Here is a 19,315-nt window from a genome sequence, read left to right as displayed (position 1 = left end):
ATGAAAACATTATTTGTCGAGATTACCTTTACACTAGATACAATAAAACATTACCTTTGGATGATTAATGTGTTCTATGTCAGGTACTGGAAGGTATGTCACTCCCAGGATATTGAGCTTGTTCAGAAGACCCTGGAGACAGTGTATGGCTCAGACAAGCAGACTATGACATATGCTGCTTTACACTGGATGTACCACCACTCCCACCTCAAGGTAACAAGCCACATGCAACAACAGGGACAACCCACTATCAGCTAGTCACTTTGATTTTAAAGCTACAATATGTACCTTTTTTGGCAAACCAACCAAATTCACATAGAAATGTAAGCTATAGATCTGTCAGTCCCATTGAAAGCAAGTCTAAGCAGTAAATCTGTTTCATGTGCACCATTTCTATGCTTCCCGTTAAGTTTAGTTTTTGCGTGTTTTACTTTCGGTTTTGTACACCAGCTTCAAACAGCTGAAAATACAATATGTTTGGTTACGGAAAATATATTGCACAGCCATTTAGATGGTACAATGATTCTCTACACAATGACTGCTTATTTTGTCACAAACGGAAATTAGGTGAACTATTCGAATTTCAGCACACAGGAAATGGCGGAAGGATTTCTACATATTCCACCTTTATATGAAAGAAAATTCAATAAATTTAACAATAGGTTGAACATGACAATTGCCACTCAATGTCAGCAGTACTAGCTACAATTATTACCATAAATGTTTAGCTGGTGTGACGCATGTAGTGCAAATGGTTGGGTCCTCTTGCACCTGGGTTTTGTCGCCACTGTTCCAGAGGGATTTGGGACACAGTGTCATCATTGGAATGTCCTGCATCGAGCAGCTGCAGCAGAACCCGTTTGCCTCGGAGGGCCCTCTAGATGAGCGGGTGGTGGAGGCCTTCCAACAGGTCTGGGACCTGGTAGCCCCAATTACCTCTGCTAGATGTTTCAAAAATCCATGGTCATCTGATTGACTATATCGACATTATCCACAAACCATAAAACAATTGGCTAATTGTACAGTGAGATTTTTCGTTATCAAATTGATGCAAGTATTCATTAAAACAAACTACGAAAGGCAAAGATTATTTTGATTTTGTATATTCTAATGGTGAGCAATTCATGTAAATTCAATGAATTAGGGAAAAACATTTTCTGGAGGCTGTGTCTAATCAACTGGAGAACAATGGGATTATTTTATCTTCACTGATCTGCCATGGCCAGTGCGTTTGTAAGGATCAAAATGTGGCTAACAATTTTACATAGCTGGCAATTTTAAAGCTATACTGTGCATAAACAATTCCCACTAAACATTTTTTTTGTGGGATGTTTTATAAGACACAACCAAACAAACTGTTTTAGTTTGTACTGTTGTATTTGAGTGGACGACAAAAGATGTATAAAGCACAAAATGTATGTTCACAAGATTCAATGGGTAACATACCAGAAATCTAGTATTTCATAGGCAAAAGGAAACACTTGAAGGTTGAGACATTAAAACATACAGGTCACACAGTATTAAAATCCTAAGGTCTGAGAAGTCCATTAGTCTATCCAGATTCATTTCCCACCCCCTTCTTCCTCCTCTGTGTCATTATCCTGCATGGCCTCTTCCTCTTCTTCCTCAGCCAGCTTCTCAAAGTCGCTCGTTTCAGAGTTCCACATGCACTTGATCTGCACTCTGAATTCTGCCATCTCAATCCCAAAGAGTTTCTATATGGGAAAAATAATGGAACCATCTAGCAACTGTGGACTTGCAGAATGTCTCATAGGCCAATCAGGTGTAGACTGGGGGAAAGGTTTAGAACTCACCAGAATACGGGCCTGTTCAGGGGTTAGTGTGTCTCCCTCTTTGCACACGTCATGGTCTTTCAGTAGTGTCACCACTCCTACAACAAAACAATGGGGTATAAGCCAACAATTGCAACATTTAATCCTTCCCCTTTGGAAGTAATCCTACGTAAACTTGACTAGTTATCGATGAGCTTCGGTTGTTAGATCAGAAGTCTGTAGCAGAAGCAGAAAAAGTTCATTTAAACTAAACAAAGTGGGTCACTAGAGAGGTTACAGCCATCCTTTCATTGCAGACTTATGAAAGGTTTCTCTGAACATCAGAGACAGGTCTCACCTTTCTTGAGTGCTGTGGGGAGTCCCAACTGTCTCAACTGTGGCTCCATGGAGTGAGGGAACTGTTCCAGGGGTCCTTCATCAAGTGTTATGGCCATCCCTGCCTTGTTTCCTGCTCGTGCAAAATCCATCTCTTTGAACTGGCTGAAATACCTGAAAAACATTTATCAAGAGAAAAACAACTTATATGAAACTACCATTGAGGGCAAGGAATCAGCCGAAGCACCAGATGAACAACAAAAAAAAGACTACATTTAATGAAGGTACATCTTTAATGGAAATGCAAGACATAGGTTTACTTACTCTTGTACCTCTTCCTTGGTTTTATTTGTGAATAGCACACCCACTTCTCCCCTCAGAAACCGGCTGACCTACAAAATAAGCAGAGACCAACATTAATTCAACTCCTTGAAAATTGTCTTTGTGCAAACCAAATGTACAAGACCTTAACTCATGAGTCTACATAACTTCATCACAACAAACATAGCATACCTTGTGCAAATTGTCTTTGTACTCGCTTGTTGATCCTTTACCTATAGCGATCATCATGACTTTGTTTTTGCCAAAAAAGAATCTGAAGAAGAAAAACGTCACCTCATTGTCAAACCAGCTGCACCTACCTATACGCATAACACATCATGGGTGTCTGACAATTAGATTTGTCTGAGTAATGAGAACCAGGCTGCTTAGACCTGTGTTGTGTGTGTTCTTACCGACTGTGTTTCCAGGCTGTCCTGATGTCTTTCAGTTTGTTGTTCCTCATGTTTGCCACAGAGAAGATGAACAGATGCTTGTAAATGTCCACACATTTCCGCAACTATAAAGACATGGACATACAGATACAGACCATTAGTCAAGCGTTTATTAGCTGGGTACCGATGTCAGACAGAAAACAACTTAGCTAGGAAGGATTGATGGGTATCAGTATACGTAGTTACCTCTTCTATTAAGTTCTGTTTAGTTTCCAGACCCTTCTTGGCTGTTTTTGTTAGTGAAACTGAAGAGGTGAAAAAGACAAACAATCAGGTTTGATGCATACAGGACAACAAAGTATGTTCAGCATTAGCCATCTTAATAAACATAATTAGCTAGTTAGCTAACGTTAGCTTCGTAGCTAGCTGGCTACTCTTTCACCTCTTGATGCAAGACATACCCTGGAAATGCTATATTCGTGAACTATTACATGAAGCAATACACTAGACTATATATACGCTTAATCTACTGGACAAATGACATAAAAACATACCTTTCTTGTCTCTCTTTGACTTCGGCATGGTCCTCACGTTGTGTAGACCTATGGAGGAAAAGGACCCCACGTGTTTCTGTCTGTTGAATATAGCGGTCCAAAATATGCCTACAAAAAAAATGAATTGTTGCGTTTCCCGAGCTCATTTTCTGCTGCATAATTGACTTGAAATAAAATATTGACTTTGATAATATAAATACATGATTTAATAATCTGGATTAACAATGCAAAATATATGTGCTTTATGGACATGGTCTCCTTTTCCCCAGTAGATGGAACCCTGCAAACATGAGAGGGCGCACCTCATAACAAGTGCTATAACAAGCACACAGCAATCATGATAAAGCCATTAAAAGTTATTATGGTGTGACAGAAATTATGATTTCTTTCTTTATTCTGTTGTTTTCTATTGAATCTAAATATTGTACCTCTTTTGCTCCATAAAGCACATATTGCACTGCAATGACAAAAAAAATTGACAGGTTGGAGAGGGCAGCAGTCTCACTTGAATGAGGTGTCTGTGGTATGCACTTGAAAGTAAAGGGTGTTTTTCTCACTAAAATATGATTCAATGTAGACTAATTAATGAATGCTTTAAACAGACATGGACACAGTGGCTGTTGCCTGCTGTGTTTGTGGGATAATTATCTGTAACAGATGAGATTATGGACAACATACTATTTATCTTATGCTCTGCACCGAGCCATGTATTCTGTCAAGGGAGCCACCTTGCAGCGAGATCTAGGGATCTGGTTTGAGGCGTTGCATGGATCAGCAGACACAACAGCTGCAGTAGTGCATTTATTGAGCATTATTCAGCAGGGGGTGGGGTGGGTGCTTGACTTGTCAAATCTGGGTCACAGTGGTATGTTACATCATATCACTCATTTCCCATTCTCATTCCATCTCTCTTTCCTTCCCATCCGCTAGGCTACGTAAGTATAGCCTATGATCATGTGGTGATGAAGTTGAGAATTACTGTGGTGATATATACAAGGCTTAAAATGATGAATCTCCATCACCCATGGTTGTATCTGTGAACCTGAAGTGAGAAATGCAGTGGCAAGAAGTGAAATCCCAAATAGACAAGCTATTAGGCCTACCTGGCTCCTACACACACAAGCACCTAGTGATGGTGTACCAAACATAAACAAATGAAATGGAGCTGTGAGTGTGCATGTGTTATTTATATTCTTTGTAGACTTCACTGATTTTCTTTAGCTTGTATGACCATATTTTCTCAATGATGCGACTGGGTATAAATGTAGGGCTTTATTCAAATTGAATCTAAAATCTCTGATGAAGTGTTGTCAAGTCTCCATCAACTCAGCTGATCCCAATGTATCGATTGATTTCAGTGCCAACAAAAATTGTATTTGAATCCCATCATTTTGAATTTATATTCAGATATTGAATTTGAATGTGTAATGCTTAAATTGAATCATTCATTTCATACATTTAACTTGTATTTCATGATTTCAAACTGAATTGAATGAATTCAAATACAATTTATTTTGGCACTGACTTTGAAACACTGAAATCACTCCATACCGATAACGGACACTATGTCAAAGATAAAACAAAGATTAGATTGGTTAAAATGAGATAGGTCATATTTGCAGGACTACTTGAAGCAGAAGGAAAATATAGTTTTGAATAGAGTACAGCTTATGTCAGAATTTACTTTTCGTAGCAGGCTAGGAGAACTTACGCAGCAAGTTATGAGAATTAGGTTGAGGTTAGGAAAAGAGTTAGGGTTAGCTAAAATGCCAAAATGTTCTACTTTTGACGTCAATTTGACATAAGCTGTATTCTAACTAGACATGATCGGAAAATATTTCAACAAAGCACATTTGAAATGTTCAGCTGAAGATGAAACAACTGGATGAAGAACATGAAGGAGCATTGGAAGTTTATTTTCAACAGAACATTTGAAATGTTCAGCTGAAGATGAAACAACTGGATGAAGAACATGAAGGAGCATTGGAAGTTTATTTTCAACAGGTTCAAAACACTTTGCTAACAGTTAGCTTCAGCTAGCTAACGTTTTCATTTCTACTGCGTGCTGTTGTCTCTTGTCTGTTTACTTTATTGCGAACTTTATTGCGAACTGGTGGTTTCTGTTTTTTCCAGATGTGATGGTGTGAGGCACTCTACCGCAAATGATGAAACTAGGAAAGTTATTGATATATATAGTACTCTGCTCCCCCCCTCTGTGTTGGCATTTCAGGGTCTCTCTTATCACTGAATGCTGAAGGCACTCACTTTTTCTGCCTATCCCCTGACATATTATCTCTGTGTTTCTGGAAGATGTCTCCGCTTCAAAATCTAATTTTATTAGTCACATGCGCCGAATACAACAGGTGTAGGTAGACCTTACAGTGAAATGCTTACTTAGGAGTCCCTAACCAACAATGCAGTTTAAACAAATCTGGATAAGAGTAATTAAAGAGCAGTAGTAAGATAGAACCTTATGAGGATCTGAGGACCCATGCCAAATCTTTTCAGTCTCCTGGGGGGGAATAGGTTTTGTCGTGCCCTCTTCACGACTGTCTTGGTATGTTTGGACCATGTTAGTTTGTTGGTGATGTGGACACCAAGAAACTTGAAGCTCTCAACCTGCTCCACTGCAGCCCCGTCAATGAGAATGGGGGAATGCTTGGTCCTCTTATTCCTGTAGTCAGGATCAGGCCTACCACTGTTATGTCGTCGGCAAACTTAATGATGGTGTTGGAGTCGTGCCTGGCCATGCAGTCATGAGTGAACAGGGAGTACAGGAGGGGTCTGAGCATGCACCCCTGAGGGGCCCTGTGTTGAGGATCAGCGTGGTGGATGTGTTGTTACACACGCTTGGATGTTGGTCCACACCCTCAGGTTCAAACTCTACAAGACAGCACTGCTATTCATTCCTTGGGAGACCTGCCAGCTCCAAGACCTCTGCATCCCTGTTGACAACTGCGTTGTGTCAACCTCACGAACCGTGAAGAACGTCAGACTGAAGTAGGCCGTCTTGGTGGATGTGCAATGAGGAGCCAGACAAGTATGCTAAGGTGCAATCTGCAGTTAACACAGGACAGGAGAAAATATAGAGGACATAACAAGATGGGAATATCTCTCCTGTGTGTGCTGTTGCCTTGAGGAGGCATGGACAGAAGGTGTTAAAGCGGAAATCGTTTGTGGTTGTTTTAGTGTGGTAGTTGTGGTTGTGCTTTAGTAATCCACCGGGTGCGCTGTTGTGTTTGTTTATTTTCATTGTTGAAGTGTAACTGTTGAAAACTGTTGAAGTGTTAACACAACCTCAGTCTGTGAAGACGAGATGTGATTTGATTTATTAAGATCCCCATTAGAAGATGCTAATGGCGACAGCTAGTCTTACTGGGGTCCGACACAATGAAAGACATGACAGACAAAAACAACTTTACAAATGACATTAACATGTATTGTGTGTGTGCATCTATCAGTTACATATACACTACTGGTCAAAAGTTTTAGAACACCCACTCATTCAAGAGTTTTTCTTTATTTTCTTCAACGACAAACTACTTCCCTTTAGCACCTTCTGCATTATAGAATAATAGTAAAGACAACAAAACTATGAAATTACACATAAACAAAAAAGTGCTAAACAAATCAAAATATATTTTATATTTGAAATTCTTCAAATAGCCACCCTTTGCCTTGATGACAGCTTCACACACTCTTGGCATTCTCTCAACCAGCTTCAGCTGGAATGCTTTTCTAACAGTCTTGAAGGAGCTCGCACAATGCTGAGCACTTGTTGGCTGCTTTTCCTTCACTCTGCGGTCTGACTCATCCCAAACCATCTCAATTTGGTTGAGGTCAGGGGATTGTGGAGGCCAGGTCATGTGATGCAGCACTCCATCCTTCTCCTTCCTGGTAAAATAGCCCTTACCCAGCCTGGAGGTGTGTTGGGTCATTGTCCTGTTGACAAACAAATGATAGTCCCACTAAACCCAAAACAGATGGGATGGCGTGCCGCTGCAGAATGCTGTGGTAGCCAACGTTGAATTGATGTCTGTGTCCAGTGGGATCTATCACACATCTTTTTTCAGGACAATATTATACAGGCAGGTAGCTTAGTGGTTAGAGCATTGGGCCAGCAATGAAAGGTTGCTAGATCAAATCCCTGCCTGGAGCTGACAAAGTAAAAATATGTCATCCTGCCCCTGAGGCAGTTTAAATCACTGTTCCTCAGCTGTCATTCTAAATAAAAATGTGTTCTTAACTGACTTGTCAAGTTAAACAAATGTTTTTTACTAATGATATCTTATTGCTTAATTTTAAACTTTAACAATGTGTTTTCTGCACAGGGTGACTGGGAGCTCTGAAGCCCAAAGCACAGAATTATGAGAGAAAATACAGTTCCTAAAATTGACATATTAGCCCGAGAATTAGACAAGCCTACCTTGAAATAACAAATTGTGTCCACTTAAGGACATTCTTTGAAAGGCCTATGCATTTTGGGAGTACTGTGTGTGCGCGCGTGCTTGTGTTTTTGCACGTGAGGGTACGTGACAGAGAATGGGAGGGTTGATGCATACAGTGCCCAGTTTAGCAGTTTGCTTGAATGACCCAGCGGCGCCACAAAGAGGCAGGGGTAGGGCTGTAGACTAGTCTGTCATCACACCGCGGTACCAGAGTCCGGAGAAAGAAACGCGAATATGAGCAAAGACAGTGAGTGTGTCTAGAGAGAATGGGAAAGGGAGAAACTGAGCGCATAGGCCTACAGCATCAGCAGCATCTGAAAAAGCAGAAGCAAACGCACGGTGTGTCATATTCCTGCGTATAACAGAGGAGGATGGAGACTTTCCCGTTGAGCCAGAGATCTGGACTGATAAGATTATATGTTTGTGGATAGCCTACCAATAGGAAAAGGTGTTTTCTGGAGGTTTGAGGACAGCGAAGGTCCATCACCTTCAACTGCCCCGTCAATCTAATTTCAAGGAGCCACATCATAAGAAACTACCTGGAGAACTGGCATTTTGGAGGATATTATCGGGTTTATTGTTAAATTCATGTAGCAAAACAAAAAACAAAAGGTTTTATCATTTGTATGTTTACCAGTATGATGAACTCTTTTTTTGATTCTTCGCCTGCTGCTATGATTGCTACAATTCCTGTCAGCGGTATGTCCACTGCTGGGACGGGCGCTGTAACCAGTGCGCTTCGAAATGATTTGGGGTCCAATATTCACGTCCTGAAGACTCTGAACCTGCGGTTTCGCTGTTTTCTTGCCAAAGTTCATGAATTAGAGCGGAGAAACAAATTATTAGAGAACCAACTGCAGCAAGCCTTGGATCAACAACGATACCAAGTATACACTCGTGAAGTAGCTGTCCAAACCGACTCTCCTGAATCCCGACTGCCTGGTACCATTTGGAGTTTCACGCACGTGAGAAGACACGGAGAGCGCTATGAGACTCTCCAGGGCCCTGGTGTATCCTGGAATCATCCGGACGGTGTTGGGGTCCAAATCGATACCATCACCCCAGAAATACGAGCTCTGTATAATGTGTTGGCTAAAGTCAAACGAGAGAGAGATGAATACAAGAGAAAGTAAGTAGCCTACCAACAAACTACTGCACTGAATTGAATTGCAGCAGTTAAAGCCCTGACGGACTATTTTTTTATTCAGGTAGGAATGAATGAAATACGCCATGGGTAGAGAAACTGCAACTCTCAATACCTCCCATGTGCCTATATTTTTTTAAAGAGGCAGTCAGCAGTTGAAACAATACCAAAGCCTTCTCACAGCCCCTGTTTCTGTAAAATGCAGAGGGATGGGGCTGGAGAAATATAACCAAATTCATAGACAGAGCTATGGATGCAAGGACTGAACATACATTATATACAAATAATAGAGGCTCTAAGGTGTTTAACATTGACTTTGTTTAGAAACATTGGAGTAAAACAAGCTGATATTTTGGGTTCTGATGGAGTACAACATTTGAACTGAGCTCAAATCAAATGTTATTTGTCACATACACATGGTTAGCAGATGTTAATGTGAGTGCAGAGAAATGCTTGTGCTTCTAGTTCCGACCATGCAGTAATATCTAACAAGTAATCTAACCTAACAATTTCACAACAACTACCTTATACACACAAGTGTAAAGGAATGAATAAGATTATGTACATAAAAAAATATGATTGAGCGATGGCCCAAACGGCATAGGCAAGATGCAGTAGATGGTATAGAGTACAGTATATACATATGAGATGAGTCATGTAGGGTATGTAAACATTATATAAAGTGGCATTGTTTAAAGTGGCTAGTGATTTATTACATCAATTTTTTCATTATTAAAGTGGCTAGAGATGAGTCAGTATGTTGGCAGCAGCCACTCAATGTTAGTGATGGCTGTTTAACAGTTTGATGGCCTTGAGATAGAAGCTGTTTTTCAGTCTCTCGGTCCCCGCCTATACTGACCTCGCTGTCTGGATGATAGCTGGGTGAACAGGCAGTGGCTCGGGTGGTTGTTGTCCTTGATGAACTTTTTGGCCTTCCTGTGACATCGGGTGGTGTAGGTGTCCTGGAGGGCAGGTAGTTTGCCCCCGGTGATGCGTTGTGCAGACCTCACTACCCTCTGGAGACCCTTACGGTTGTGGGCGGAGCAGTTGCCGTACCAGGTGGTGATACAGCCCGACAGGATGCTCTCGCTTGTGCATCTGTAATGGTTTGTGAGTGTTTTTGGTGACAAGCCAAATTTCTTCAGCCTCCTGAGATTGAAGAGGCGCTGTTGCGCCTTCTTCACCACGCTGTCTATGTGGGTGGACCATTTCAGTTTGTCTATGACGTGTACACCGAGGAACTTAAAACTTTCCACCTTCACTGCTCACCCGTCGATGTGGATAGGGGGCTGCTCCCTCTGCTGTTTCCTGAAGTCCACGATCATCTCCTTGGTTTTGTTGACATTGAGTGTGAGGTCATTTTCCTGACACCACACTCCGAGGGCCCTCACCTCCTCCCTGTAGGCCGTCTCGTCGTTGTTGGTAATCAAGCCTACCACTGTAGTGTCGTCTGCAAACTTGATGATTGAGTTGGAGGCGTGCATGGCCACGCAGTCATGGGTGAACAGGGAGTACAGGAGAGGGCTCAGAACGCACCCTTGTGGGGCCCCAGTGTTGAGGATCAGCGGGGTGGAGATGTTGTTACCTACCCTCACCACCTGGGGGCGGCCCGTCAGGAAGTCCAGGACCCAGTTGCACAGGGCGGGGTCGAGACCCAGGGTCTCGAGCTTAATGACGAGTTTGGAGGGTACTATGGTGTTAAATGCTGAGCTGTAGTCGAGGAACAGCATTCTTACATAGGTATTCCTCTTGTCCAGATGGGTTAGGGCAGTGTGCAGTGGGATTGCGATTGCGTCTTCTGTGGACCTATTGGGGCGGTAAGCAAATTGGAGTGGGTCTAGGGTGTCAGGTAGGGTGGAGGTGATATGGTCCTTGGCTAGTCTCTTAAAGCACTTCATGATGACGGAAGTGAGTGCTACGGGGCGATAGTCATTTAGCTCAGTTACCTTAGCTTTCTTGGGAACAGGAACAATGGTGGCCTTCTTGAAGCATGTGGGAACAGCAGACTGGGATAAGGATTGATTGAATATGTCCGTAAGCACACCAGGCAGCTGGTCTGCGCATGCTCTTGAGGATGAAGACATTGTGTTCCGCGACAGGGCTGGTTTTCCTTTTGTAGTCTGTGATTGACTGTAGACCCTGGCACATACCTCTCGTGTCTGAGCCATTGAATTGCGACTCTACTTTGTCTCTATACTGACGTGTAGCTTGTTTGATTGCCTTACGGAGGGAATAGCTACACTGTTTGTATTCGGTCATGTTTCCGGTCACCTTGCCCTGATTAAAAGCAGTGGTTGGCATCTTCAGTTTTGCCCGAATACTGCCATCAATCCACGGTTTCTGGTTGGAGAATGTTTTAATAGACGCTGTGGGTACAACATCACCGATGCACTTGCTAATAAACTCGCTCACTGAATCAGCGTATTCATCAATGTTATTGTCCGACGCTATGTAGAACATATCCCAGTCCACGATGCATTTATAAGTTATAATCTTCAAGAATCAATGGGTACATATCATTAATTTATAAATCAGAAAATGTATGTAGCAACTTTCGTTTGCCCCTTTAAAGGGGGATGGATGCATTGCTTACCTGAAATATTTGGCAGCCAAACAGCAAGCAACAAGGGTATTGTACCTCTTGCCAAAACCATGCAATTGCATTGCACAATCTACCTCCATTAAGTTTGAATTCAGGACAGATTTGTTGAAACCAGTTTCAAATATTTAATTGTCATCATGTTTAATATGAACCATGATTGGTTGACCCATGAGCAGTTATGTGGCCTGTAGGCCAGAAGGTGCTGTTATCATGGTGAGATGATAGAAATGATAAAGAATATAGCTAAAAGAAGCCAGAGTTCATACTGTATTGGTTTGCAGTGTTACTGGTACAGTAATAGATACAGCGAGAATGTTGAAACTAGAGGGTACGTCTGAGGAAAAATAGTGGGTGCACTTCATTTAAATTGAACACTCATTTTAAACCTGATTACACTGTCTTAATGGAGTTCACCATGGTAGAATGGTTCATGGTGTGGATGTCCCATCCAACCCCCACTTCCTCTTTGCTCACACTAATGTAATTTCCCAAAGGATTCACTGCAGCCTCCCTGGCCCACGTCACAACTGGCCGCCATGGCTGGCTACTGCAGGAATCCCTGCCAATCGCCTCTGTTTCCTCATGATTTAACCAGGGAAGGATTAAATAACTGAACTAAGAGTTTGGCTATGGAATAGACTCACTTCCAGGTCCCCATAATGACTCACTGACACAGGATGATGAAGTCATGAACTGTGTTTAGTAATTTTTAATTTTTATTTTAAACTTTATTTAACTATGCAAGTCAGTTAAGAACAAATTCCTATTTACAATGATGGCCGCAGGTAGCCTAGTGGAGGGTGATCTTATTGGTAAAGTAGACAATTTGTAACTCTGCTACAAATGACCGACAAGGCATGGAACAATCTTGCAAAGATCAGCTCACATTATGTTTGGGAGATACCAGCTCCATGTACTTTAGACATTTCTGAAGTTAAGATTAAAAAAACGTCCTAGGCCCAATGTTTTCATTGCTAAATTAGGGAGTCAGTAGCTGTCAGTTGAGGGCCCAGATATACCCCTGTCAGAACCACACGTGGAGTCATACATTTAACTGTTAGGCTTCAGACACTATTCATGTTCTTTAGATGCATCTCAGAAAATAGAATAGCAATTCATTCTGAGAGGCAAGATTCAATTTCCTGCTGTGCAGTATTAAATGGATGTAACATTCAAGAATGCATGATGACAAGTCAACTGAGTAGAATATGCTGTCAAAAGACTGGCCTAATAGCCCACTAACTGTAGCCACCCTTTTCTCCACCCCTCCCTGTCTCATGCAGACTGCTTTGTAAAGCTTATTCAATCCTACTGGAGAGGCCCTGCACCTTCAGCCTAGTGTGCTGATTTAATTAAGCTTTTTGAGTGTGGACACACCATGAGATGGATTCCCAAAGTATTCATATGTTGATAATTCACTTCTTTACAATGCAACCTTACCAAATCCGGCGTCCATTTTGTAAGCTTCAGGAAAAACAGAATGATTTGTCACCAGCCATCACGTTACACAATATTGATATACTGTGTCTATGGAATTAGTATGGACAGGATTTTTTTCATACCAGATTTGGGAAACTAAGTATCTGTAGAGACATGGCAAGAAGTAGAAGAAGAAGAAGACTACGGTTTGCAACTGCACATGGGGACAAAGATCATACTTTTTGGAGAATTGTCCTCTGGTCTGATGAAACAAAAATAGAACTGTTTGGCCATAATGACCATTGTTATGTTTGGAGGAAAAAGGGGGAAGCTTGCAAGCCGAAGACCACCATCCCAACCGTGAAGCCCGGGGGTGGCCGCATCATGTTGTGGGGGTGCTTTGCTGCAGGAGGGACTGGTGCACTTCACAAAAAGATGGCATCATGAGGAAGGGAAATTATGTGGATATATTGAAGCAACATCTCAAGACATCAGTCAGGAAGTTAAAGCTTGGTTGCAAATGGGTCTTCCAAATGGACAATGACCCCAAGCATACTTCCAATGTTATGGAAAAATGTCTTAAGGACAACAAAGTCAAGGTATTGGAGTGGCCATCACAAAGCCCTGACCTCAATCCCATAGAACATTTTTGGGCAGAACTGAAAATGTGTTTGCGAGCAAGGAGGCCTACAAACTTGACTCAGTTACACCAGCTCTGTCAGGAGAAATGGGCCAAAATTCACCCAAATTATTGTGGGAAGCTTGTGGAAGGCTACCTGAAACGTTTGACAGAAGTTAAACAATTTAAAGGCAATGCTACCAAGTACTAACTGAGTGTATGTAAACTTCTGACCCACTGGGAAAGTGATGAAAGAATAAAAGCTGAAATAAATCATTCTCTCTACTATTATTCTGACATTTCATATTCTTAAAATATAGTGGTGATCCTAACTGACCTAAGACAGGGACATTTTACTAGGATTAAATGTCAGGAATTGTGAAAATCTAAGTTCAAATGTATTTGGCTAAGGTGTATGTAAACTTCCGACTTCAACTGTATATACTACCGGTCAAAAGTTTTCGAACACTCACTCATTCAAGGGTTTTTCTATATTTTACTATTTTCTACATTGTATAATAATAGTGAAGACATCAAAACTACCAAATAACACATATGGAATCATGTAGTAACCAAAAAAGTGTTTAACAAAACAAAATATATGTTATATTTCAGATTCTTCACATAGCTACCCTTTGCCTTGATGACAGCTTAGCACATTTTTGGCATTCTCTCAACCAGCTTCATGAGGTAGTCACTTGGAAAGCATTTCAATGAACAGGTGTGCCTTCTTAAAAATGTATTTCTGGAATGTCTTTCCTTAATGCGTTTGAGCCAATCAGTTGTGTTGTGACAAGGTAGGTCAATTTCTTCAACAAATGATCAGGTCTATATAATTATCAAACATGCATTAGTAATGGAAAGGAAACATACTTTTTTTAAGTATTAAAAAATACTTCTTTAGCAATACAATTTGGAGGCAGAAGTTGGTACAGAGTTCAGTATAACAGTATATGATACTTTCTTCCCAAGTTCTGCAAAATGTCTAAGACATCCTGTAACATATAGCCTCCCCAATCAACAATACATAACTTTCCCTGGCAACAACATTTTAATAAATCTGACCTCCCCCTGATAGCAGGAACCATCTTATCAGCAAGTAAAAACTCAGAAGTGGGTTTGACCGAAACTTGACCTTTCATCACAAGTATAGGGTCATGACAAGGTGAACGAGTGTAAGCATCTTCTGACAGGGGGCTGGTTTCATCAGGTCTTTGGCAGACTTGTGTTCTCAGAAAACCAGATAACCACGGTGGGATCCAGAAAGGAGAAGTCTGAATTTAGTTGCCTTCTGATAGTGTCTGAAGGTCACACCACTCAACAACAGGTTTTAAAACCAGTTGAGTCTATGGGGGCGCTATTTCATTATTGGATAAAAAAACGTGCCCGTTTTAAGCGCAATATTTTGTCACGAAAAGATGCTCGACTATGCATATAATTGACAGCTTTGGAAGGAAAACAGTCTGACATTTCCAAAACTGCAAAGATATTATCTGTGAGTGCCACAGAACTCATGCTACAGGCGAAACCAAGATGAAACTTCAAACAGGAAATGAGCAGAATTTCTGAGGCTCTGTTTTCCATTGTCTCCTTATATGGCTGTGAATGCACCAGGAACGAGCCTGCCCTTTCTGTCGTTTCTTCAAGATGTCTGCAGCATTGTGACGTATTTGTAGGCATATCATTGGAAGATTGGCCATAAGAGACTACATTTTCCAGGGGTCCACCCGGTGTCCTTTATCTAAATTGGTGCGTAATCTTCAGCTGCAGGCATTTTCTCCTGGGATTCAGAACAGAAAGCACACTTCCACGAACGATATATTATCGAAGAGATATGTGAAAAACACCTCGAGGATTGGTTCTAAACAATGTTTGCCATGTTTCAGTCGATATTATGGAGTTAATTTGGAAAAAAGTTTGGCGTTTTCGTTTTCTGGATTTTCATTTTTTTTTGGTAGCCAAACGTGACGCACCAAACGGAGCAATTTCTCCTAAACAAATAATCTTTCAGGAAAAACTGAACATTTGCTATCTAACAGAGTCTCCTCATTGAAAACATCTGAAGTTCTTCAAAGGTAAATTATTTTATTTTAATGGTTTTCTGTTTTTTGTGAAAATGTTGCCTGCTGAATGCTAACGCTAACGCTAACGCTAAATGCTACGCTAGCTAGCTACTGTTACACAAATTATTGTTTTCCTATGGTTGAGAAGCATATTTTGAAAATCTGAGATTACAGTGTTGTTAACAAAAGGCTAAGCTTGAGAGCTAGCATATTTATTTCATTTCATTTGCGATTTTCATGAATAGTTAACGTTGCGTTATGGTAATGAGCTTGAGGCTGTATTCACGATCCCGGATCCGGGATGGCTAAGTGCTAGAGGTTCACACACACACACACACACACACACACACACACACACACACAGAGGTCTCCTTAAGAGGAGACCTTACGTTTTATCATATCATCATTTATTAACCCCTTAAAAGGTATAAGGCCTTGGTTTAACCCTCTTCATTCCCCCCTTTGAGGCTACCAGGTCTCAACAAAAGCAAAGCAAGTCAAGCATAGTAATTATAAGAATCATCCATAAAAGGTGTATTAGATTGCAAGCAATCCTCAGGAGATTGAGGATAGAAATAAGGGTTTGGAGGATGAGGAACATGAAGCATAAACATGCCTGGCATGGCCTTATGAAAACAACTTAAATCCAAAATGTCCTAGTTTATCTTTCAACCACCCAAACAGGAACCAGGATTCTCTCTTGTGGGGGTGTAGGTGTCAGCCAACTGTTAATTCTTTCAAAATCTTAGTCATATTATCAGAGGAGTCAGGGAGAAGCATAACACAGTCAGTGGGGGAAATATAATTTAGGGTCCGGCAATATCCCCCCTCCTTATCCAGGATGTAGTCTAATGCATAGCCTGGCTGTAACAGCTTTAAGATTCTGAACATCAGTAGAAAGAAGGGCAAAACCAGCAATAGTCAAATTCATATGGGCCTGCATGGAGTAGGTGATGTTGTTAATCCAATCACCTAACACTTTAATTCCAACCCCTGGGAAGAGTGCCAATTCGAACGGTTCACCATTGCTAAGAGAAAATCTACTAGCCAAGCCATTATCTGCCATTGCTCATTTCACATGGCTACTACGGTGCGCTGTGGAGTTAGACTTAACCTTCAATAGGGTCAGCAGGGGTATGGTTGCGACTTGAATTTGAGCTTGGCCTAAATAACAGCAACCATCCCACACATTAGGCAATTCTAAGTAGCCATTGTCACCGCAAACCCACATAAACCCATTAGGAGCTCTCAATCCAGACCCTATAACGGATATCGGTATTCCAGTTTTAGAGTCAGAGAAGGTTAATGCATAATTCATATTAAGGGAAGGTTCGGTAGTTGGTGGCACACCCGCGTAACACCTACAGCTGTCTGAAAAGCCCATGGTAGTACTACCTCTACCACAAAGACAAAGCTAGGGTTCGGTTACAGGTCTCAAATTATTCAAGACAGGTTCTCTCTTGTTATTTCCAATTGCCAAAGGCAGTGGATGAATGGGATATTTAGGACATTCAATAGCAGAGGAGCCATTATATAACTTAGAGGCATACTTACTACCCCTAAACATAAGGGCGGGTCCTAGACTAAGGCTCTGGATGGACCCATTACTAGGGAGTATATTTCTCATTCTGGCACATGGATTGGTAACCTGACCAGAAACCTTATGAGAGCCAATAGTATGGTTAATCGTGGTGGAATACTATTTGGAGACATATAATTGGATGCATCTGGGTTGATTCCTAGCTGTCTTAACTTGTTGGAGGATGTATGGTAGGACACTGCATGCGATAGACGTACTTAGCAATGTGACTACAATTGATCCAAACAATTCACTCTGACTGAGTTTTTGAAAAATGACTACATACGAACCACTAGGCGTGGCTTGTCGGCTCAGGTTCTGAACTATATTTACCCATTGGTTACTGGTTTTCAATTGATTCCTTTGGATCTCTATTCCCCCCAACAGAGGCTGCTAGTGGCTGAAAAGAAGTATCAAAAACATGTACCTCAAAGGTTTAGCCCAAGTTTTATTTTTGACAATGTAACCATAGTGGTCATGTGTAACAACATCTGGGTCCGGGTGTGCACTCTTATCTGTTATGATGGTTGGGGCGTCTTTTGCCAGCGTGATAGGTGGTGCCACTCCTGGCGCTCCTGAACCTTCACTGCTGTGGGTGTTGCTGCGATGACCTGGTACGGACCCATCCATCTTGGGTGGTTCCATTTTCGTTTGTGGACCTTTTAGCTTGATCCATTCTCCAACGTCAACAGGTAGGCTGTCTGGGTCACCCTGTTCTGGAACTTCCTGGGCCTTCCTGTATTGGGAATACAAAAACCTAACAGCATGGGTTAGTTCCTTCATATATTTACCCAAATCATCATCCAGTGCAGTCAGGTTTGTCAGTTTTGAAGTCATTGGTCTGTTTAAAGGAACGTTCATTGAACGGCCAATTAAGAGCCCATGTGGGCTAAGCTCTGTTCCGCGGTTTATACTATTGCTCATTTTCATCAAGACTAAGCGGAGACACTCTACCCATGACGTTCCTGTGGAGTGGCATGCTTTGGCAAGCCCCCCTTTTATGGTTTGATTAGCCCTCTCAGTAATCACTTTACTTTGTGGGTGGTAGATAAAAAACAAACTTCTAATCTATCCCCAATTGGGCAGCCACCTGTGCAACCACATCTCGTGTGAAATGGGTGTCATTGTCTGCAGAAAGAACTTCCGGAATACCAAATCTAGGGATAATTTCCCTTACCGGAAGTTTTGCTACCGTTTTAGCATCACATTGAACAGTTGGAAATGCTTCAACCCACCTGGTAAATCAAGAAAGGTTGACTGAATAATCTGATTACCAATGCTTAGAGAAAGGCACTATCAGGTTTTTTTTTATTTAAAACAATCTGTAATCTGTAAATCTGTAAATCTTAGCTTCTTAATTAACCAGCTTATCTATATGTTTTTAAACGTCAAATCCATATCAATCCAAATGCCAAAGTATTTATAACACGTTCGATTGGAGAACATCCTAATGAGTGAACATGTAGTTCATCTGAAACAATGTATTTATTTTTGCCTGTATTAAGTTTTAAATCAGCAAGGGATTCCTGCATTGCTATAAAATCTGACTGTAGTGTTGACACAGTTGGGGCAATAGCATAAATAAAAGTATCAACCGCATATAGATGAAATTGACATTTTTTAAACAGATTGATGGTGTCAATGGTGTTTATATAAATATTGACGAAAACCCCTGTGGGACACCTTTTATATACTTCAATAAATTCAGATGGCCTGAGTTCTGTCACTAAGATAATCATGAAACCATAAACAGGCGTCAGAGCTCCGACCTATCGAGGACAGTTTATTTAATAAAATAGCATGATCAACATTATCAAAAGCATTTGACAGGTCCACAAACAAAGCAGCACATTTCATTTTAGTGTCTAAAGCATTCGCTCATCTGAGCTATCTTTGTTGCAGGTGCATGGTAACAGTTGAATAAGATGAGAAAAACATAAGAAACCCGCACACCGCTCTTTATTAAGCTTTACATATCGGCCTCAAGGCCTTCGTCAGAGCTTTTGTGTCTAAAGCATTGACAAGATCATTAACAACTAAAGTGTTTGCTGTAATAGTGCTATGCC

The 19,315-nt window shown here is 41.2% G+C and overlaps 2 protein-coding genes across 2 annotated transcripts in view; one reads left to right on the top strand and one right to left on the bottom strand.

The window, feature by feature from the left end:
* Positions 1 to 1,087: 1,087 nt before the first annotated feature.
* On the bottom strand, positions 1,088 to 3,467 carry LOC139414315 (mRNA turnover protein 4 homolog). The gene is made up of 8 exons (XM_071162231.1): positions 3,376 to 3,467; positions 3,068 to 3,126; positions 2,843 to 2,946; positions 2,622 to 2,703; positions 2,433 to 2,500; positions 2,131 to 2,282; positions 1,815 to 1,891; positions 1,088 to 1,715 (listed from the first exon to the last, which is right to left on the bottom strand). The coding sequence occupies exons 1-8, from the start codon at positions 3,401 to 3,403 to the stop codon at positions 1,563 to 1,565; spliced, it is 723 nt and encodes a 240-aa protein (XP_071018332.1). The 5' UTR covers positions 3,404 to 3,467; the 3' UTR covers positions 1,088 to 1,562.
* Positions 3,468 to 7,981: 4,514 nt separating this feature from the next.
* Positions 7,982 to 19,315, top strand: part of LOC139413456 (intermediate filament family orphan 2-like) — a 76,138-nt gene continuing 64,804 nt past the window's right edge. The window contains exon 1 of the mRNA XM_071160877.1: positions 7,982 to 8,952. Within this exon, the coding sequence (XP_071016978.1) occupies positions 8,450 to 8,952 (503 nt within the window). The 5' untranslated portion in view covers positions 7,982 to 8,449. The remainder of the gene's footprint in view (positions 8,953 to 19,315) is intronic.

This window comes from Oncorhynchus clarkii, chromosome 7, assembly GCF_045791955.1.
Source record: "Oncorhynchus clarkii lewisi isolate Uvic-CL-2024 chromosome 7, UVic_Ocla_1.0, whole genome shotgun sequence".
In the NCBI taxonomy this organism is placed as follows: domain Eukaryota; kingdom Metazoa; phylum Chordata; class Actinopteri; order Salmoniformes; family Salmonidae; genus Oncorhynchus; species Oncorhynchus clarkii.
This window is presented reverse-complemented; position numbering and strand designations above follow the sequence as displayed.

Coding starts and splice junctions, on each gene's coding strand:
- LOC139414315 (XM_071162231.1), bottom strand. CDS start 3,403: ATGCCGAAGTCAAAGAGAGACAAGAAAG. Junction 3,127..3,375: donor GTCAAAGAGAGACAAGAAAG/GTATGTTTTTAT, acceptor TCACCTCTTCAG/TTTCACTAACAAAAACAGCC. Junction 1,716..1,814: donor CTGAACAGGCCCGTATTCTG/GTGAGTTCTAAA, acceptor TTTCCCATATAG/AAACTCTTTGGGATTGAGAT.